Here is a 22,802-nt window from a genome sequence, read left to right as displayed (position 1 = left end):
CAGTTTATTTGGTTGTTTTGTAGGAAAAGGGTACTCTCTGAAATCTGTATCTTAAAGTAAGGGAAGTGATAAACAAAATGGAAACCAAAGCATCTTGTTTGATCTTAGTGTGTAAGTGTTAGCTCATATGGGGTTTGCAGCCCAGGTATGTAAGGAATGAAGGGAACTGAGAAGGGGCACAAGTGCACACATACACGAGTGTGTGTTGACACTTGCTATATTATAGGTAAAGGATTAAGTGTCTTGAAGGAATAAGCCAATTATAAGAAATTCCTGCACAGCAAAAATTAGACAACACGGTAATTAATAACCTTATTAAATAGCAATATTTGGGCACTGAACCAAAGCGCATGAATCAGAGTGAGGCATTCTTGGCTGCACATGCTGCATGAAGTGTAGACACTTGTGCAGAACACTTTCTGGATAGCTGAATAAGCTGTGGGGCAGTATATCTACTTAGCAGCTAGTTTTTCCTCTTGTCCTTTCACGTTTATGTGAGTCTCCCTTCTTCTTCGGGCCAGGAAGGCAGCAAAAGTACAAGGTTTTTTCAGCATCCTCTCTGTGGCGTGGGAAGGGGCTGTCTGTGTGCCCTGAGCCACCAAGGAGCGCAGTGACCCCAGCTGTGGTGCTGGGTGCTGCTGCAGGTGTGCGGCTTCTCTGCAGAACACTCGAGCTGCCGTGGAGAAGTCCAGGGCTGCAGATCGCCATCTGCTGTGTGTGGAGCACGGGCCAGGGACAGCCTGTCTCCTGCCTTCCACAGCACTTCTCATTTTCTTCTGAAGTCCCCAGAGCAGTGTTGCAGCCTCAGAAACCAGGCATTGCTGGAGCAGTGGTGCAGCCTCCTGGAAGAGATGTTAAGGCACACGTGAGATGAGGAGGTGATCCAAGACAGCTAGCACAGCTTCATCAAGGGCAGAGTGTGCTTGGGCAATCTGGTGGCCTTCTGTGATGGGGTGACAAAGTGGATAAAGGAAGGGCAACTGATGTCATCTACCTGGAATTCTGCAAGATCTTTGACACAGTCCCACGTTACATCCTTATCTTTGAATTGGAGAGAGATGGATTTGAAAGCTGTATTATTTGGTGGATAAAGAGTTGCTTGGATGGTCGCAGCCAGAGGGTTGTGGTCAGTGGCTCTCTATCCAGGTGGAGGCCAGTGATGAGTGGTGTCCCAGGGGTCCATCTTGGGACTGGTGCTCTTCAATGTCTTTATCAATGACATAGTGGGATTGAGTGCATCCTCAGCAAGTTTGCTGGTGACAAGATGAGTGGTGCAGTTGACAATACAAGGAAGGGACGCCATCCAGAGGGACCTGGACAGGCTTGAGAAGCGGGCCCGTATGAATCTAATGAGGTTCAACCAAGTGCAAGGTGTTGCACTTGAGTCAGAGCAATCCCACACATGAGTACAGACTGAGAGAAGAGCTCCTTGAGAGCAGTCCTGTGGTAAGGACTTGGGGCTCCTGGTGGACAAAAAGCTGGACGTGAGCCCGCAGCATGTCCTTGCAGCCCAGAAGGCCAACTGCATCCTTAGATGCATCAGTGGGGAGGGGGCAGTGGGGAGAGGATCATCCCCCTCTGCTTTGCCCTTGTGAAGCCCTACCTGGAGCATTGCATCCAGGCCTGGGGCCCCAGCACAAGAGAGACAAGGGGCTGCTGGAGTGGGGCCAAAGGAGGACACGAAGATGCTCAAAGGGCTGGAGCACCTCTCCTATGGAGACAGGCTGAGGGAGATGGAGGTGTTCAGCATGGAGAAGAGAAGGCTGCAGGAAGACCTCACTGTGGCCTTCCAGTACTTAAAGGAGCTTATAAGCAGGAGGAGGAATGACTTTTTACATGGTCTGATAGCAATAGCACATGGGATAACAATTTTAAACTAAAAAAGGAAAAAAATAGGTGAGATGTTAGGTTAGATTCTTTACTCAGAGGGTGGTGAGGCACTGGCACTGCTGCCCAGAGCTGTGGGTGCCCATCCCTGGAGGTGCCCCAGGCCATGGAGGGTTCCTGGGCAGCCTGAGCTGGGGGGCACCCAGCCCACGGGCAGGGATTTGGAACCAGGTGATCTTTACATTCCCTTCCAATCCAAGCTGTTCTTTGATTCATTGCTGGAGCAGTGCTGTGGTCTCACAAACCAGCATTGCCACAGCATGTACAGAAGTTTCTGCAGCTGCCTGGTGAGCTCACCCATGGCAGAAAGGTGCTCAGAGCCCCAGTGAGGGTTTCTGTGGCTGATGGCAAGCTGCAAGCGCCTGATGAGCAGAATAAGACACGGAATGCTCTGTGTCCTGGCCTGTGTACATATCTCCTGATGTGCTGCTTGTCACAGTAAATATTTTTGAAGCTCTGCTGCTCTTTTTAAGCGCATTTTATCTCATCTTTAAGGAAAATCAAATATGCAAATTATGAAATCAATTAGCATCTTTGTAGTTTTCTTTGGAGAGACAGAGATAAATGGTGTTGTGTTTCCAGAAATCATTTCTGTCCGTTGTTACATGTTGCAGAGGAGGTTGTAGAACATACAGGGGAAGGAAACAAATTTTTTTCAGTGCAAGAGATTTTAGTGTACATCCTGACCACAGACCTTTGCGTAAAGGGAGGTGGAGCACGTGACTCACAAATATTTTCAATGCAAGTGATTTTGGTGTCTATCCAAGGGGACTTTGTGGCTTTCTGCGAGCAGTGCTGCATCCGGGCTGGTGGCTTCCCAGCGTGTGCATCAGCTGCTTTCCCTGTGCTTTGTTTGTAAATGCCACTTCGCAGGAGCAGTGGGGGACTCCAGGCTGCGTGTTGGGAGGAGTTATCACTCCTCGAGCCCTGTAACACCACCTGAGGCGTGCAGTAATGGCCCAGGGATGCAATGACTGCCATGTCTTATTGCTTATGGCTTCCATATGAGACACGCTTCAAAGCGAAATCTCCATGTTCATAATGGGCTATCAATTGCTTTACCCTCTTCATCCTTGCTGCAGTCGTCTGCCATAAAATTTTAAGTGTATTGGCCATGGGAGAGAAACAAGAGGCAGGAGGTCAAGTGAGACAGAATAATAATGGGCTTTATCTATTTATTTTTTTTTTTGTCGTGGTAGTTTTCAACCCAGTGTACAGAAAGTGAGATGAAAACTCCAATCCATGGTGCGGCATGAAAATTTCCCGTCATAGGCATGACTCGGGCTACAGGCATGGGTCAGATGCACACTAAAGCTTTTGCCAGTGCTGCAGTGTGGGTAGGGGATGCGCTAGCTGGAAAGAAAGAATGCTTGCTCCCATTGGGAAAGCTGTTGTATAGCTCCTGCAGTCACTGATGGGAGTGCCCTGCCCAAGCTGGGGGCCAAGAAACAGCTCCCTGCACCAGTGGCTGCATGAGCATGTGGCTGTTTTCAGGCCACTGGGCAAAAAAAACAGTAATGTTGCTTGGTGGTGTTTCAAGGAGTGCTTTAAAATGAGTGGCTCATTTGAAATTAAATAAATACTTTTTGGGAAAGTACTTCAGTAAGTTCATGATTAATGTTGACCAACCGGAATGAGTCTTTGGTGGTAAATGTATAGCCATCTTCTTCCCTGGATTTCCTTCTCCTCCAAGGGGAAAAGACAGCATTAGCTCTTCAGAAACATTGGAAATTGAGTAAGTTCTGCTGGAAAACTGAAGGTTTGGAGTACACAGTTAAGTTTTTTGGTATTTCTGCCCAGCTTCCTCCATTTTGGAGAAATGCTGTGTAACGAGGAGTCCTCCGTGGCCTCCCTTAGCTGGGTTTCCTTGCTTCTGGACCTCTGGGAGAGCCTCACGGTGGCTTTGCAGTGGTGTACATGCTCTGTCTGGGGACTTCTCTTTGCCTGAAGAATGAAAGCTTTCAGACTCCTGGTGCAAAGCACGAACATCCCGGGCCTCTCTGTGCCCGTGGAATCGCCTTGCTGCAATGCTGGCCATGCATCAGACTTGGCTGTGATGCCTTCTGTCCCTTTTATTCCTTTGCTCCTTTGTCCAGTGTAGCGTTTGGAGCTGCGTTGCTGCGGGAGAAGCACAAGTGGTTAAGAAACAATCCAGCACTGCTCTCGCAGACCAGATGGGAGGTTTGACATTTGCATGGCCAGGGGCTGGAGTCCGGAAATCTCATTAAAAGAAGGCGGGCTACCAAGTTCTGTGGCCTTAGGAGAGCTTTTTTTTTTGCTGTTGTTTTAACTGGCAGTGATTGCTATGAGCAGGAATCTGCGCGGCGTTCATGTTGGCGGGCGCTGCTGCCCCAGGGCTGCAGTACTGCAGCTCAGCTCCCGGCTCTGCCTGCGGCTCTGTCGCGTGGTAGCAGTGACCCACGGATGTGCTGGAATGGGCACTGCTGCTCCTGGGGCTGTGGTGGAGCAGGAGGCTGTTTTCTCTCCCAACTGTTGGGCTCTGCAGCACTTTGACCTTGACCATCGCTCTGGGCTTAACTAATTCGCTACCACAACTGTTGATATAAGAAGGGGGTGAAAAAAAGAGATGCGATTTCTGTTGTAACTCTTCTTCCTTTTTCTCTCTGCATTGCCTTGTGCATAAATTGTTTTGGAGTCCTGAGCTTGCAGCCTGCCCCAGCCATCGCCCTCAGGAGCCGCGTGCTCTCGGTACTGCCTGCACCTGATGCTGCAGGAGCAGAGCAGTGAGCGCAGCCCTGGACATCCTCCCTGTCCCTTCATTACCTGGCTTATCTGCTGCGTGGCAGGGCTCTGACTCTCTCTTTCTTTCTCTCCCTTTCTCCTCCTCTCTTCCTCTCTGTCTCTTGCAGTATGCAGTACTGGGCCAGAAGGCTGGAACAGGAGATTGATGGCGTGATGAGGATATTTGGTGGCGTCCAGCAGCTCAGAGGGGTAAGCAAGCTGTCTGTCTTTTATCGGTGCTGCCTTCCTCGTGGCCATGAATGTCCCCATTGCAGAAATCACCCATGTGAGCACTCGTGGTGTGTCACGCTCCCAGCTGGCTCCACGTGCTGGGGCACGGCTGGCTGTGCTGCTGCTTGCTGCTCGATGCCATGCATTTTGCAGGCGTGTGGGAGCGTGCGTGGCTTGCATCTGTCTGCTTCTCCAGGGCTGCATGTCACTGCTGCCTGAGCACGTACCCGTGTTTCTTTCTGTACGGCATGCTGAACGCATCTCAAATCCAAATGTTCCTCCAGGATTGAGGGTTGTTTAATTTGTGCTTTAATTTCAAACTTCTGTTGACCAAGCAGAAAATGTCCAAAGGGTAATTTGACTAACATTGGAAGTTGTGTGTTTTTAAAGAGAGATTGTAGGTAAAAACTGTAATTCTTGTTTGGCTTCTGTTCTCGCAGTGCCACAGAACAAAACCCTGTTAGTGCTGCTGCCACCTGCACCCCAAAGTGGGCACGGTGGTGGCCCCAGGCTGGGGGTGGAAAGCTATGGGAAGGGCACTTGGGGAAAGCTTCACTGTGGTCTATGAACTCTGTAGATCAAGGGGTCTTTAGGACCTGTGTGGTTCCCCTCCCAGCACTGTGTTCCAGCCGAGCTGTGTTGAAAGACAGTGATTTGAGCTTAGTGTTATGGTGTTAATCTTAAGAAAATAGGCTTCTTGAGCATGATGAATGTGTTACCCCAGAAAAAAGCACGGGGTGCACTCAGGTTTTCTCATGGCAGGGGCATGTTCTTAGAAGCCAGTGGTATATGGGCCTCTTGCTGCCTTGTGCCAGTAGCTATACTGGTTTCAACAGAGTTGTTCACATTCCATGCTCCTGGTGATCATCCACTGCCTAAACACAGAAGTTGCACTGGTTTCTTTTAAATGCACTTCAAAATGAGTTTAATTGAAGGCCTGCAAAACTGTTCGTAGTTTGTCCATTCTCTCATATCACATTTGAGCTTCAGAGAGGTCTGTCTGGGTTTCTCTTGCATTCCCTTCCCCGGGACTGATAGACAGTCAGTGTGCTGCATGGAGAGCATACATGCCACGTTGAGTTGGCTGCATATTTTTATTTGTATCTATGCATTTCTGCAATGCAGTTTTGCATGTTGGCAAGGTGTGGAGTCAGAGCTGAGGATGCAGGTTTTCCAGGTGATACAAAGGCACAACGGGCTCTATAATCTATAGCAAAGCACAACTCAAAAAAAAAATAGGCTGCCACTACATTTGGTACATGTCCTCTCTTACAATTTATTCTTATTAGCTTGGATTTTGCTCCTTTGCATGCTAAATAGGTATATCATGTAATTTTTTTAATGCTGTAATTAAATAGAAATTACACCTCCAATTTGCCAGCACTTGACTCCTATTGGCCAGTCAGTCAATTACAGGTAAGAGAGCTTCCCACTTTCTCTGCTTAACTCTTCTGATAGAACACAGTGCGTCGCTGTAATGGATTGATACAAGATGAACTGACTACAGAAGGACGGAAGGGTTTTTTGGTGGTTTTTTTTCGTTTGAAATCTGTTTTGGAACCATCCTGTGAAGCGAGGAGTTGTGCACAATTATTGTCTGTTGAATGCTAAAACCACCTGAAGTCAAGAGATGAGCTATTGAAAATTCCAACGCGCAGCTGTTAAAACACCAGCTAAGAGTAGCGGAGGCTTTCTGTGGGTCTCCCTGGGGGTCTGGGGCTGCGGAGTTCAGGTTTGATTCATAAATGGAATATCAAGTGAAGTACACTTCTCTCAAAGACCACATTACTTGCAAGTGCTAATGTGAAATTACACAGAGTGCTTCATCCTGAAGAATTCAGCGCTGCGCGTCCTCCTGTCTGCCGCTTGCAGGCAGGTGCATCTGGGCTGCAGTATGGGAAGCGTTTAATGTCAAAAGGTGACCCTGTAATCTGAGTTGAGACGTGGATTTTTAGAAATCCCTCTTTTGCATGGTGGAAACAGAGCCCTTGTGCCGCCGAGCCCGCGGGGCTGTACCCCTCCTGCAGCCCCCCTGCCAGGGACACCATGCTGCTGAATGGAGTGCTGCCCACCCGAGGGTGGCTCTTGTTTGAACTCTAAAGTCACATCCTAGGATGAAATTCTATAAATCATTTCATTCTGCAGACTACCCTAAAAATCTCTCTCCGCGGCCCCAGTGCACGCTGTGTCACTTCATAGGACAACAAATGTGTTTAGGCCATTTCCCGACGCACCGCACTGATCTCCTTTCTTCCAGCACTTTTGCACGAGTTGGTTGGATGTGCTGCTATCAAAGGAGCTGCCAAGGTTTTCTGTTCAGCTTTTTGATCCTGGGTGGCATAACAGTAACGTGGCCTAGATCACCCAACGAGCTGTGGGATTGCATCGTGTTTGTTTCTCTCGCTTTCGTTTTGTCTGGGTATAGAAACACATAGAGGGTCGTTCAGGAGGGATGGAAAATTTGGAGGCTGTTTGTGGTGCTTCCAACAAACTGTGCTGCAGAATGGGAACCTTGCAGCCCCGTGCCACACACCAAGAGCACGTCCCTGGCAGCTGCCGGGCAGAGCAGGCTTCCCGGTCAGCGGTGCAGTCTTCAGGCTCATGAGGTTCAAGGCCAAGAGAACGGGATGCCAAGCCCCCGATGTTCCATCCAGTGCCATAACCCACAGTTTGACTTCAGAACCCTGCAGCTGAGCCCCCCAAGCCTTTTCCTGTGGCGGCCAGCCTCTAGCCTCAAGTGGCAGAGAAGCGATGTTCATGCCAGGTGCCCTGCTGCCCGCAGCAGACCCTACCTGGGGCGATGCCGCGCTCCTGCGGTACCCGCCTCATCCTTGCTGCTCTCCACCCCCCCAGCCTGCCCCTGCGCACTGCTGCTGTGTCCTCCCCTGCTCCTCGGGGCTGATAAGAGGAAGTGTGCGATGCCAGATAAACGCATCCCTGTTCCAAACTGCTTGGGTTTATTTTAATCTGCCTCGGCCGTTCCGCAGCCTCAGCACTCCGCTCGGCGCTGAGCACAGAGCCAGCAGTATATTATCGAGGAGGAGCACTTGGATGTCCTCAGCCTCACAGCAGCTCAGCTCAGGGAGGGCAGCCCTGTGCCACCCTTTGCCAGCCCCCACACCCATCGTCCCGCTCCTCACTCTTCTCCCCTACAGGAACCATATTGCATCCATCCTGGAAGACGTCAGGGAAACATATGCTCCAGCTTTTAGTGCATTTGCATAATTAGAGTAATGTGTATGAATAATTTATGGCCGCATGTGGCTGCTCGTCGCGTGACGTTAGCACCCTCGCTAAGCCCTTCCCAGCATGGGTGCGGGTCCTGCCCCGGGGTGCAGGAGCCTGCTTCGAGGGGCAGGGTGTATATACGTGTGTGTGTGTTGGTGGTTTAGCAGAGAAAGGTGGGCTGCTACAGCTGCAGGCTGGCAGTCTGAGGCTAAAATGCCTTCAGCTCGCACGCTAAAAACCTGCCCCCTCTATGCAGAAGCTGTGAATTGAAATGTTCTGCAACATTTCAAAGCTGAGGCCAGGATTTTTCCAGCAGGACTCAGGTGCGACTGATTTGTTCATTTGTGCCAGATTTTCATGACTTTTTTAGATCATAGAGAAACTTATCAGCCTGCGTGGGAAGGGAATAGACCTGCCTGTGCTGTACTGCAGAGCCTGGGCACCATCTCGCTGTTTGCCAGCTCTTTCTGTGCAGGTTCCAGGACTGGAAAGCCCAGATCTGGAGGAGCAATCTGAGTGGTTGAAATGGGGCTTTCACATTCTAGCTAATTTTAGTTTAAACTCTACTCGTTCCGTCTCTGTTGCTGGGGACCGTGGGCTCGAGAGCGGTGTGAGAGCTGCAGGACAGATCATGAGCTTCCCACTGGGAAACCGAGGCAGGTGCTTGGGGCCAGGGCTGCTGCCAAAGGTGCAGTGCTCCATCAGCGTGCAGCCTGCGTGTCCTTGTGCAGCAGGGTGACGTGCACGGCAACAGCCCTCACTCGGAACCCTCTCACTTTGCAAAATTATTCAGTGGAGATAATACACTCGCAGTTGGTTGGTGAGTTAGCAAAATCAGAGGGGACTGACGCCGAGTTTTATGGAGTCGCTGATGATTTATGCTGCTGTCAGCAACAAGTTAAATGAGCCTGGTGCTCAACAGACGGCTCAGGTGCGTGCATCTCCTGCGTGCGCTCCTCTGCACTTCGTGCCCAGAGCGCACCTGATATGCTTAGCCAGCCAGCTGCCATGCATGGTCCGTGGCACTGCTGCGGTGGGTGGTGTTGGCAATGTGCAGCCACGTGAACCCTTGGGGGCGATGAGGCCTTGGGAAGGTTTCGGGAGGTCCCGCTCAGCCCAGTGGTCATGCCCTGGGTTAAGGGCTCAGTGGAGTCCTCCCATCAGCTCCAGCTCAAATCACTGCCCTCAGGCTGCTGAAAAACAGCCAGGCAAAATCCCAACCAGCCCACCAGAATGCAAACTGAATAATGAGGTGGAGGTCATTATGGTTTGCCTCCTTAAAAACATACATAGATTATTCTTAATGGAAAGTTAATTGTTTTATTATTCTCTCCAGATGGTTCTTTACGTTCACAGGGGAATGGATGTAGCCTGGGATTCAGGCTGCTGCGAGTGGAGCTGATAGCCAAAAATGCAGCTCCAACACAGATCAAGATACGAAGTAATAGAATATATGTGCGTATTCTACCACAGTATCAGATTTTCAATATTATTTACAGGCTGCAAGTGCCTCCGCCATGGGCTGCGGGTTTGCTGTTTCCCCCTGGGAGGGGTGGGATCGGGCACCCGATCCCTGTGTCCTGCAGCTGATCGGCCACTTCCAAGTGCAGAGAAGCGTGTGGCTGCCAGTGAGGTAGCAGCAAAGGCTGCAGGGAAGGAAGCAGCTGTCAGAGATTCAGGGTTATTGTGTGGAGGAAGCAGTCAGATGCCGTTTCTCCGTTGGTGTGTTTGTAGCAATGAAAGAGGACGTGGGCATGCGGAGGAGAACGCAGCAGAGGTGAGTTTTCAGAGCCACGTGTGTGGGTTTTGTTGAATTGTGGCTGGGACCTGGTTACGTGCAGCTGCAAACTTGCATGTTAAGCGGGTGCACTGACTGCTCCTCATTACAACAGGCCACCTTTGACATCTGCTGTCAGCAACGTGACGGAGCCCTTATTCCCAGCGCCCAGCCACGGTGACCTGTTGGCCTGCAGTGTTCCTGCTCTGCTTATGGGCACTTATTGCCTGTTAATTATGTAGAGTCAAGATATTCCTCGAAGGAGGAGATAATCCTGTCTGATGGACAGGTGAGGTTTCTGTGCAAAGAGATGCTGTTGGAGGCGTGGCTGCTTCTGCTGGGGCAGTTCCCAAAATGCCCAGGTGATGCCTTGGGCTGGGGGCCGGATCCAGATGCTCGCAGGCATTGTAGGAGCCAGCAGGGACTGTTTAGACAGCAGCATTAATTCTCATTCCGAGTGCCCAAGTGAAGCCTCGGGCTGTAGCTTGAAGGAAAGAGCAGATCTTCAGTTCCCCGCTGTGACTGTTATGCCAGGTAAATAGAGGAGGAGACAGTGGGGCGTTGGTGTGATTTGGGGAGCAAAGAAGATTGTAGTGGTAAACCTTGGATGACTCTGAAACAAGTCGGTTGTTGGGGATATTGTGGCTGGTGGACAGAAAGAAAGGCGGATTTCTTCCCCATTCTTTTGTTACTCTGGAGGGCTCGGCAAGTTGGTACAGCAAGGATGATGCTGGACCTGAGATCCAGGACCTGCAGAGGAGCCTTGGCTCCCTGCTCCTGGCTCTGCACTGGCTGGGGGCACCAACAGCCACAGGTCCCCCGCTCCGGGTGGGGTGAGCTGAGGGTGCTCAGTGCAAAGTGTTCCGTGTTCTCTGACTTTTGTCCCATGCCCCTTCTGCAGAACAGCAGCACGCAGGAAGAACATGTCCTTCTCCATTGCCAGCTTTTGTAGCAGGGTGAAAGATAGCTGCTTTACGCCCAGTGATATGTGAGGGTTCTAAGTATAAATGATAGTTCCAATATAGTCTTACTCTCAGTATCTAGCTGTTCACTGAAAAAGAAATGATAGCATGATAATACCACGCTTACATCTAGTGCATTTCATGGCCGATTATTAAAATTACTTGCAAACAAGTTGGCTCCACTTCCCACTACAGCAGAGAAGGAAAGCGTTGCACCCTGTGCACTGGGTAAATTGAGGCGCAGGAGATTGAAATCCTTCCTCTGCACTGAGTGTTGGAATGCCAGGAAGGGAACCTGGGAATCCTGACCCCAGAGCTCATCTTCCTTAATAACAACTGCTCGATTTGTCACTTCTGGCTCGTTACCAGCACCGAGCGATGGATCTGCGGAAACACGAGTGAGAAAGGCAGACTCTCAGCTTTGCGTTCTCCCTTAGGAAACTTATTCCCGGTGTGTTTCACAAGCAGCAGCTCCTTGTTGGTATTCACGGGGCTTATAGCGTGGTGTTTCTGCGACGCTGCGCGTGCTCACACTTCGCCTGCTGCTGGGAGCGAAGGGGGCTGTGCTCCCGCTGCAGCACCTGCCTGCTGCCTTTCCCTCCTCCTTAGACGTGTGCTAGCTCTCGAATGACATTTTGAGGTGCCTGAAGCATTCCGTGGAAGAAAATTAATTGGTTTTGACAAACCACAGCAGTCCCTTGGGTGCCTGGTAGTGCAACATTTATTGGAACCAGGCAGGAAATCAGAGCGCTCTGGTGCTCGTTCACCTCTCGTGCAGCTGTACGGAAGGGAAAAGAATCCTTAACCTTGCTCTAGATTTTCGCTCTGACATCTGGATTGTTCACTAACTTAACAATCAAACCTCTTTTTTCTTTTAAAATAGTGTTTAGTGGCCATGATAGATGCCAGGATAGCAGCCCAGGGGCTGGATGGTCTCTGCTTGCCTGCAGAGCAGAGGCAGCATCGGAGCAATCTGTGCCGTGGGGCTCCCACTTGACCTGCAGCTTCCTGCAGGAAGGCCGGGAGCCACGGTTCATCAGCACCTCTCTGCTTGGTCTCTGCTCACACAGCTTAGTAAGGAGTCAGGTTTCTGCTATTCCCAAACAGCATTCAGCGAGGATTTTTCATCACAGCTGGAGGTGCAACAACTCCAAAGCGAACCTCAAACCGAAAGCACCCTGCTAGCAGACACCACCTCCTAGCCCCACTCCTGCAGGAATCTGGCCTGCCTTGCTAACATATTGCTTACAGTCTGATTCAGCACTGAAGCATATGCTGAGAACCGGTGCGGGCGACAGCCACTCCTGGTGGCAGAGGACGGGTGTGCGCGGTGCCACGTGGGTGCTGTTGGGCTGTGTGGGGTCTCTGCTCCAGGTGCAGCGTGTCTTTGAGAGGTTGCATTTTGTCCTGCAGTCTGCCACGGTCTGTGGGTGTGGAAAGGGGGAGCACCCTGACTTTGGTCACTGAGCGCCGGGGAGCCGTGCTGGGAGGGCTGGGGGCATGTGTACTCTGCAAGTTCCTGATGGAGAGGTATGGTGGGATGTGCAGCACTGTCCTGAGCCCGTTGTGTGCCTGGGAACCCTGCGGGTTGCTGGGCGGCAGAGGGGGAAGCGATGGGGATGGAGGGGTCCGCAGGTCTCAGCTCTCTCTGATCCCACCCTTTTCCTGTAGCAGGGGGTGCGGTGCGTGCGGGCGGTGGGGAGTTGCAGCCCAGCCCTCCCTGCTCCCCAGGCGGAGCAGCAGCGTGACTGCGGCAGCGGGAGGCAGCGCGAGCGGCTCTGAGTGGCTCTCTGCGGCACGGCGAGGCACTGAGAGCTCCTCCAGCGATTAATTAGCACAGCTGGGAGGCCTAAGCTCTGTGCAAAAGGTGATGTACAGCTGCGCCGATGCAGATCCGCTCGCACGCTTATGCCTGGGGGGGACCACGCTGCCCTGGCAGGCTGCTGGTCCTGTGGCTGTGGGGCTGGATCCCTGCGGGCTGCTGGCTGCGACCCTCCACGCCCCACAGCTGCCCCCACCTGCTGCTGCTGGCTGCTGTGGTGGCTCCTCGTCCCCTGGAGATGCTGCTGGCCCCTGAGACCCCTCTGCCCCATGGCTGCTGCCAAAGGGGATGGGGGACATGGTGTGTTCAACACCTGCTTGCACACAGTGGTCCTGGGCAGTGGTCTGACAGAAGAGCTGTTTTTTCTCCTTGCTAGTCTGTGCTATTTTTCTCCATCCTTCTTAGAGATGATTTCAAGGACACAAGGAGTCATTGCCCTCAATTTTTGTTCTTTTTTTCCACGGGAGGACACTCTTTTTTTTCCAGGTTTAGGCTTCTGTTTGCTTTTCCTGGCTGGGACTGAGCTGGTGGCTTGTCTCAGTGGTTGATGAACAGGTCATAAAGCATCACAGTGCCCATCGCCTTAAAACCCATTGCTGGGGAGGCCAAGAAGAGTCCTCAGTGGTCCTAACTGCAGCTGTGGCAGCTCCAGCAGCTGTGCGAGCAGCACTCAGCTCTGTGCCCATGGTAGGATGGCCGTGGGGCGTACCCCCCACCTCTGACGGGGGTCTCATGGGGGTCAGTAGGTGGGTGCCTGCAGACAGGTGCACGAGGGATCGCGCTGAATTGCCCTTGACTTGAATGCTGGCGGAGCTGATGCATGGCATGGAGAACAGAAGGCTTTTCCTCTTGAAGACTTCTGCTTTCTGGAATAACAATTATCTACCTTGGATATCGGTGTCTATAGGAAACTGGTTCCAGCTGAAATTGGAGATTGACTGCTTCGAAGCTCGCATCCCAGTTGTCAGTACTGACAGATACTGCTGAGTGGTTTCCAGCTAGAAAAGACTTGAAGCAGCGTCATTTTCATGGGCAAATTTCACATATGCTTCTCCAATGAGGCTGTTCTGGGCTGTGCTGTATACAGTGGTTGCATCAATTTGGCAAGGTTTTGTGTTACATCTGACACATTGGACACCCAATAGCAGAGCTCAGCATGGGTTTGACCCCGGGGTCAGTTACTGATGCGGGGGCAGGGCTCGCCTGCACAGCTCTCAATGAGAGCTGGGTAGAGGAGCAGTGAACCAGCTGGGAGCTGGGAGGGTCCCACCGTGAAGCCACAGAGTGCAGAGCACTCAGCCCTCCTGCTCTGGAGCTGCCGGGATGCCTGGGGGCACGGCAGTGCTCCGGGCGAGGTTTTTGTCATGGGAATGCAAGTCTTTGCTGCAATGCAATAGCACCTCATTTCCATCTCATGTTTAAGCCACGAGTCAAGTTTCTCTCACCAGGAGAGAATGTGTAGGAAAAAAAACAAAAGTGTGCTGCTGCTCACGTCTGGGGCAACAGGACAAAGAAAGCGGGGGGGGGGGGGGGGGGGAAATCTCAGCGATCTGTTGTTGCAGATGCTTGCGGGTCTCCTGGCCGATCCTGGGTGCCCTGGCTCTCGGCAAAGGAAGGGCACAGCACAGACTGCGAGCTGGGCGCTTTCACAGAGTCCCCACAGAGGAAGAAGGAACATCTTCTGGAAGCACGCATCCCAGAACCGTGCTCTGAGCTGCTGGTGGGGACTTGCCCCTCGCAGCCCTCAGAGCCACCAGCCCCGAGGCTCCCGCTGCTCTGCATGAGAGCTGCGTGTCAAGAAGTCCCAGCTCCTGGGGTCAAGTGCTAAGTGTTTGCTTCTTTATCAGATATTTACTTAGGAGGATTTCATTATACTGAATCCACTAGCTTTGAATAAATTCACATGCAGCAAATTTATTCTTTCCCTTTTTCAAGGGGCTTCTACGCCGGAGAAAATTTTAAAGACCATTTATACAAAAAGCAATTACTTTCCCAGTGATTTGGTATGTATTTTACTGCAGATACTGTTTCTGTTTGACTATGAGCTTTCTCCCCAGCACCATGGCTGTGGGGGAAGTGGTGAAATTTGGATGCTTGGGTTCACGTGTGCCCGTGTTTGAACAAGCTCCACCTGCCTGAGCAAAAGCGACAGGTTGGGTGCAGCAGAGACCCTTGGTGGCCGTTTCCTGTGAGCCACGGGTTGTTGTTTGCTGCTTTGGTTGTTCCCCCAGTGGGATGGTGGAGGTGTCCTGGTGTGGCACTGCACGGGGCGCCTCCAAACCGTTGGCACTTGATTCACATCCACCCGGCAACTATCCTTTGCAATACGGGTGAGCTGATGCCTTGGCTGAAGTAGGTTGCTGTATGATTTGGAGTAACAATCTTGCAAAAAAATGCATCTGCAGATGAATTTCAAACACGTGACGGGACCAAAGCTAGATTCTTTGCTTAGCAGCTGGCTTGCTCTGGCAATGCACTGTCAGGACATGTACAGAACATATACAGCCCTGTACTCACAGCACATCCCCCAGTCCCCTGACCAAGTCTCAGGCACAGGGGGAGGAGAAGCCCAAGGAACAGCACATACTGTGCTTCAGAGGAAAGAAAACCTCCAGAGAAGGCACTCAGCACCTTTATGTTGGGTAACACAAGGATCCTTGGTGGTTCCCGTGATTCAAAAGCAATGTTTGGTGGCTGGAGACCTGTAATGAAGCAGGTCAGACGTAATGCTTGTCTGAATGTTTCTGTGCTTTGAAGATACACAGACAGCAAAGCTGATCACTTAAGTTCCTCCCACACGGATGAGTGAACTGCGTGAGGGTGGTTGTTGTGGGGCAAGCGGTGTATGCTGGGCTCTCGCTTTGGTTTTTAGTTGTGTTTCTCGCAGCAGAGCTGTTTCCCCCTGACTCTTCAATCCCAAGAAGCTGTGTTTCTTGCTGCAGAGCTCTGGCTGCCGGGTCGCAATCCTGCTCTCACTGGCATCACCAGGCATCGCTCTGCAGACCTGGCTGGCGGCTGTGGGGGCCACACCTGCACCTCCCTGAACTTCAGCACAGAAATTGAATGTGTTCAGTCACCTCCGGTGTGGTCCCGAGTCACAGACAGCCTGTGGTAGAGCATCCCGGGCTGTTTGTTATCCAGGGAAGCCCCCTCTGTCAGGGAGAACCACGTCACACACGATTCCTGGCCTTTTTTTCTAGCACAGCATTTGGTTTCAGGTCTCAAGACAAATTGCAAGTTAATTTCTGGAGCAGCAGGGAGGTCTGCTAAGTTTCAATGAGTCCAGCTAGAGCACAAAGTTGAGCTGGCTTGTTGGCTAGAGGAAGGATGTTGTTGGAGGAGCAGCCTTTGTGAGGCAGGCAGTGAGGACAGCTGTGCTGCAGCATCCCTGTCCTGAGCCTGCCCTGCGAGCTTGTGGCTGCTGCTTAAACCTCATCCTTCCCACAGATTCTGGCTGGGGCTGGGGGCTCAGCCCGCTGCTGGTTGTGGGCTGTTCTGGTTAGGTGAGGAGAGAGCAGGAGTGGAGCCCGCGCTGTAATGGAAGTGGCCTTGTTTCATGAGGGCCTCAGGAGCAGCTGTGGAGGACCGGCGTTAGCCTCAGGGGGTCTCCAGGGGCTGGCTTTGACAGAGGTAATCCTTCTTGTAATACTGCTCCTAATGTGGATCTCTGTTAGCTATATGTAATAATTTCTTGCCCTGTATTTGTTCTGATACATCTCTAGGGCTGCTTGTATGTGCTGTATTTATCATATTTCTTTCTCTCTGTTTCGTCACGGTCCTGTAATACGTATCAGTTGTGGACCTGTTCTCTTTGAGATGCACGTTGTTCCTCCTCGTTCCTCCCTTCTCCCGCAGAGCAGGCTTTGGTACGCCTTCTCCCTCAGATGTCCTTCTCCATGAGCCGAGGGCACTTCAAATTGCAATTACAGGTCCTGCTTGAGGTATCTGCAGCATCAGGAGCAGCAGGGAGAGGAGCAGCACAGAAATGATTGCCTCTGCAGCCTCTGAAGCTCCCTGCACAGAGATCTGTTGTCCAGCACCTGGAGCATCTCCTTCCCTCCTGGGCCCACTCCAGCAAATCCTCCCCCTTGGCTTCCTTTGTCCTATCCTGAGCAAGGGGCATCTTGCTGCTTTGAGATGGCTGGAGGTGTTTTGGGAATCTGGTCGTTCCTACTCCTTTCTTTGCATTATTCTTGCTGTATAGGTGATGTGCTGGTGGAGTAGCACCTCATGGAGGAGACCGTTGGATTTGCTTTGCACTTATACTACATGATCTCATAGGTCATTGCTTTTTTCCTGAAGGCCCAGCACCAAAAGCATCCTAGATGCAGGCTGCAGACTTCTATGTTGTTATCATAGAATCACAGAATCGCTCAGTCTGGAAAAGACCTCTAAAGCTCATCTAATCCAACCATCGCCCCACCCCCACCTGCCCACTCACCACATCGCTCAGTGCCTCATCCCCACATGTCTCGAACACCTCCAGGGATGGTGACTCCCCCACCTCCCTGGGCTGCCTGTGCCAAGGCTTGACTGCTTCTCCTGTGCTTTGGATTTGTGCAAACATATTGGACTTGGTGACCTCGAAGGCCTTTTCCAACCCAAATGATCGTATGACTCTGTGCTGGGGTTGGACGCTGAGGCACCCTAAGCCGCGGTTGCTTTGGTTTCTGCCGTGGCCCTACAAAGCAGCTCCCAGCAGCAGTTTGGCAGCCAGAGGCCCTTGGCACGCAGACAGCAGGACTGGCCGCCTGTCGCGGGGGCTGGAGGCCGCTGGTGGCAGCGGGGCCCTTATCCCTGCTGGGGCCGTGCCGCCGCCCGTGGGAGGGAGGAGGAGATCCAGCTGACCAACGCAATTACTTTGTCAATGGGGATAAACAGGGATCATAATCCAATTGTCATGGAAATTGAAATACAGCAAACTTGAGGCACCTTTCCAAGGCTTCTGTATTTATTCCTCTCTTGTTTAAAGGGAAAGGAGCAGAGCAGCTTTCCCTGGGCTTTTCCTGCATCTCAGCAAAGTGTGCCATAAGCTCAGACAAACCTGGACTGGCTGCTATAGACACCAGTAGGAGCATCCTTCTTACTAGGTCTTACTGGCATGCCTGCACCTGGCACTGGGGGCAGATGGTGACCAAAGCTTTAGAACTTGTTTTCAATGGATATCCCCCTTGGAACTGCTCATTTCTATAGGGATAGATGAATTCTTCCATTTGGAATCTGAGCTCATAGTGTTTTTAGCATGCAAATACAGCTCATCCTCTCCATGTTTGTAGCAATGAGGACTACGAGTGGAGGAGTTCTCTGCGTGTCTGTGAGCATATCTGAACGAGATTATTTCTTTTCATGTCCTTTCAGGAATTTATCTCAGACTTTTTTTTTACTCTGTTCGAGTTGATAATAGCAAGAAGATAATGAGGGCAAAGTTTTCCATTGATGTAACAGCAGGCTTGATGCAGGCTGTGTTGGAGGCAACCAGGTCATGCTTTGGTTAAATTCTTGAAGGTTGTTGCATCTAATTACCAAGGTACAACAGGGTTGCCCCGGCTGCACAGCACCTACAGAGCAGGCAGTGGGGCTGCACCAGGTCCTCTTTGCAGTGTGCTCATTGGGGTGCAGACCAGGTGTGTGCCGTGACCCATGCAGTGGTGGCCCAAGCGTCGGTGACCCTCAGATTATTTCCCTGCCGTGTGCTGAGCGGCAGTGACGGGGAGCCCTGCAAGCACGGGGCACGGGGACTGACCCCCCCCCCATCCCCTGCAGAGACCTGGGCTCACTGTGAAGTCACAAAATCAATTACAAATTAAAGGCTGAATTCATGAGTTCACTTCATCTGCTCTAGCAGTACAAAACAGCTGCAAATTCGGTTGTTATGCTGCTGTTACTTCCCCCAGCTTTTATGGGTTAGTAGCTTTGCCTTTAAAAGCATTTTTTAAATGGTTAGAGATTGATGCTTAACTTCAAAGTGCGAGCAAATCTTGCATTGCAAATTCCTCCTTCGGCTACTTGATTACCTTTTTAATAATTTTGAAAACAAAGGTGGTTCCTTAGGGGAAAACCTGTGCTAAGGTGAATGATGTTTTGGAGCACACATCGGTGAAATGTGAGCGGGAGCGTTACTGTTCAACATCAAGTTCTAAACGCAACATTTGCACAATTACAAATGCACGCGATGATGTATGGCTCTGTTCGGCTAAGGAGTTCTCAGATTAAAAGAAAAAGGAACCTCAGGTCCCCCTCTAACAAACTGGTGCAGTGTAGGTACTCTGGCAACAGCCGTTGAATCGTGTGAGCTGTTTTTTAAAACTGTGCTTATTTGATTATTATTATTATTGATAACCCAAAGTCCTTCCCCTGCCTTGTTCTTTCAGTAGCATTAAGCAGCAGTGTAATGGTAATGATTAAGACAGACTGAGGTTTAAGAACCCAACACATTTCAAAACAATGTGTTTTTTAAAGTCCTGCTTATCCAGCACACGGCTGAATTCCTGGATGCTTTCATTGTGCTTTCCAGCTTGTAGGTGCTGCAGGTGTCTCCTTCCACTTTGGCCTTAAAACATGAAACTTCTTGACGTTGTTACACTTGGTTTTGCACAATGCCTGTTAAATATTTCAGCCAAAGTTACCGCTGTTTCTGCTCAACTGTATCATGCTTGTAGCTGGATCTAATGGCGGTGCCTTAGGACGTGTAGGTTGGGTGGCTCTTTTTGTTGGTCTTTTCTTCCATATTGAAATTGGTTGGTACTCTTCACATTTACCTCTATCTTAAGATACGTTTACAGTAACTGGAAGCTTCAGGAGGGCAGAATGCCCCTGTGCCCTCCAAGCTTTATGGCTTCTTGAGCAAGCTCTTGGGCAAGACCTTGTTAGCCAGAATCGTGTGACGTGTGCACCGGTACAACAGTGTGTTTGTGCTTCTAGAGCAATGCAGTGCCGTCGAACAACACAACCACTGGCAGACTCGTGCACCGTTCTCCTGAGATATAGGTCTTTTCTGCAGAACAGTCCTCACTGAGACAGTGCATGAGTGTCTGCATGGGGCTGGCTTCTGTCTGGGCTCACTGGGCACTTACACCCAGCTTGGGAGTGGGGACTGGGGAAGAGCGATTATCTGGAGCAAGTCTCTTTACAGGAACAGGTGAAAATGTCACTGGTTTTCCCAAATAAGCAATGTTCTCTGTCAGCACAACAATGAAATGTGTGTGTGCATATTCGTCACCTGTATATCCATCCGCTTGTATGATTAATCGGGATTTGGGGGAAACACATTTGCATCTACGCCAGTGGACTTCCACCAGTGAGGCAAGGGGAGGTCATTCTGATGAATCCCAACCTCTTTGCTCCAGCAGATAAAGGCACCTGGAGCTTTCACGGGACAGAATAAGGGCAGGGATTTGGTAACTACTGAGTTCAGCAACCTGTGTGCGTGCTGATGGCGATGCCTGCTGGTTTGGATTGGGCTGTTCTTAGCCTGAGCTGCTGCTGGGAGGCCAGAGGAAACCTCTCATGCTTAGATCTGTGGAGGCAGCCAGGCAGATCCTGGGCGCCTTCTCTACAAGCTGTGTTTCTTTGTGCTTTGGCTTCCTTTTGAAGGCCACATTCCCTCCGCCTCCTTGGGCAGGAGCACGGCTGTTCACAGAATCCCTGCGTGGGTCTGGAGTTTGTCAAGTAATCTAATTCATTCAACGTCTGGAATTACCATGCTAAAAAAAAAAAAAAAAAAGTAATTTATTTTCTAATTATTCCCTGTCTTGCACAACCGTGCATTGCTGAAGTGTCGCTATTTAAAATATTTATCTCTCTCCGCTGCGTGATCTGCTCGCAGGCCGTGGAGGGGTGATGAAATAAAAGCCCTCGTTCCCAGCCCAGGCACATTACTTTGCCTTGTCTTGGGCTGTTTTGACGTCTCCCTGTAAATACATTTATTTTTCATTAGGATGTTTCTGGCTTTGTGGCGTCCAGGAAAGCCAGAGCCATTATGCTGCTCATCTGTTAGAGGCAAAATGAAGATGAACAAGCATAATGAACTCCTGCGAAGCCGTTCCTCTCTTCTTGCTGCACGCAGGGCTGCAGCCCTCAATGTGGGCTGAGTAGTTTTGAGGGGCTGCTGGCACCTGCCCTGCCCCATACTCCCACCCCACATCCCTCCGTGCTTGTCTGGCCTTCTCTGCAAATTCTTCTGGCTGGCCTGGATTCCTCAAATCAGACTGCCTCTGCTCCTTACCTCTGAAAGCATCTTACCTCCATCCCTCTGCACGTTGCACAAGCAAACGCACTGCAAATGGACGCTGCATCTGTGTGGTCTGGGCGGTGCTGGCGGGCACTGGGGGCCTGCAGAGTCATAGAATCATAGAATCACCAAGGGTGGAAAAGACCTCTAAGATCATCCAGTCCAGCCATCCACCTGTCACCAAGCTAAGAACATAGGGTGCTCCTGGCTGGTGCTGCTGGGCTGGGAGCTGCAGGCAGTGTGAGGTTGGTAGAAAGGGGGTTAAACATGGGCAGGCAGGAGTGCTGCCTGCACATCAGGGAGGGCTCGGGAGGGACAGAAAGTGAGCGTGGAGAGGCACGAGGAGGAGAAAAAAAAAAAGGGCTCTGGGGTGGCAGAAATGCTCATTCTTTTCCCAGTCCTTCAATTTTTTCTCACTTATTTGCGCACGTCTTCCAGCACCCAAACCCACCCTCCCAAAGTCACTTGCTCGTCGAGTCTGAGTGAGTTTATGCTAAATTTTAAAATAACTTCTATTTCTCTGTCTCGAAGCTACTAATCTCCCAGGCTGAGGAATCCTGGGACAAAGAGGAGGCTGCAGAGTGGAACTCTGTAAAATTAGCTTCTGCCGTATTAGTGTTTGCACAGCTCCAGCGTGAGCCCCGCCGCCCGCTGGCTGCCTGCCTTCCTCCTCCCCTCCTCCTCCTCCTCCCCAGCAGCTGGGGCAAGGGCAGAGGTCTGTGCCTGTTGAGAGAAGGGTTTGTTTCCTTTGCATCGTTGCTGGCTTTGGGCGGCTGTGACCCAGGGCTACAGAGCCCTCAGGTGCCCAGAGAATCTCCTTTTCTACACCTTAGCCACCAGCTGTGTGGTGCTCATGCCCTAGAAGCCTTTGCAGTCCCTCCAGATGCAGCTCCTCTGGCTCCCAGGGCCCTGAGGAGGCTGCGCTGTGTGTTTGCTTTTCACACAAGCATTGGATGGTGCCCTGAAATTGGGCTCAGAGCTCCTTTGTGTTGCTTCATGCGTGCTCCTGTGTGATTTTGGTGTAAGAACACTTCTCCCCAGCACCTTCCACCAGTGCTGCATTTCTGTATCCCCAGCGCTCCTGCTGCTGTTTATCAACCTGCTCCATGTGGCACCTGGGGAATTTGCTCATTGGAGGAGCAAAACCAAGCTGCATTGCAGCGCGGTGCATGCAGCCAGGCACCTGCAGCCCACGAGGCCCAGAGCAGCACCCAGTGCTAACATTGCCAACCTGCCCCGCTTCCTCCCGGCCCGGCTCAGCTGATTGCCTTCTATTTTCCCTTGTGGTGGTGTTATTAATTATCACACACCGATCTCCTGCCACAATCGCAATCGTTTCCTGGGAGAGAGCGAAGGCAAGCCGGCCCCGCCAGCTCTGAGTGCTGCCTGCCAGCCTGTGAGCGCAGCACCAGGCCTGCTGCAGATAAGGTGAGCCCAGCATGGCATCAGAGGTTTCCTTTGCTGGAAATAAGGCTTTGATGGGGACTTGTGGTGCTGCTGAGCAGCTGGATAGCCAAAACCAGCCCAGGGGCCCTACGCCAAGGCATGTAGGTGCTGGGGGTGCAGTTAGCAGGCTCGTGCCCCCGGAAGCACAGCGCTCTCTGCCATCAGGAAATGAGGCCACGGAGCCCCGAGGAATTCAGCGAGCCACACGTGGCCAGGGTGAAGCAGGGCATCGGCTGCATGACTGCTTGGCTAACACGAGTCTGTGGCCGGCTTGAGTGGCTCCAGGCTCAGCATCCTCATTTGTTTAGCATTCATTTTTCATTATTTTGCTCCCAGATTCAGAGCAGGAATCCTCAAGACAGGCTTCCAGTGTGAGCAAGGAACCCCTCACAATGCAAGGCTCGCTTGGACTCCATCCCTGGCCCTGAGAGCTTTCCTCTCCTCTCCTCTCCTCTCCTCTCCTCTCCTCTCCTCTCC

At 51.4% G+C, this 22,802-nt stretch overlaps 1 protein-coding gene across 2 annotated transcripts in view; it reads left to right on the top strand.

Moving 5' to 3' along the window:
• Positions 1-22,802, top strand: part of CACNA2D2 (calcium voltage-gated channel auxiliary subunit alpha2delta 2) — a 129,440-nt gene that overhangs the window by 18,285 nt on the left and 88,353 nt on the right. For both annotated transcript variants that reach the window (XM_021409077.1, XM_021409076.1), the window contains exon 2: positions 4,758-4,839. In XM_021409077.1, the coding sequence (XP_021264752.1) occupies positions 4,758-4,839 (82 nt within the window). The remainder of the gene's footprint in view (positions 1-4,757; positions 4,840-22,802) is intronic.

This window comes from Numida meleagris, chromosome 11 (assembly GCF_002078875.1).
Source record: "Numida meleagris isolate 19003 breed g44 Domestic line chromosome 11, NumMel1.0, whole genome shotgun sequence".
Classification (NCBI taxonomy): domain Eukaryota; kingdom Metazoa; phylum Chordata; class Aves; order Galliformes; family Numididae; genus Numida; species Numida meleagris.
Note: the sequence above shows the minus strand (reverse complement) of the source record. Positions and strands in the feature narration are given on the sequence as shown.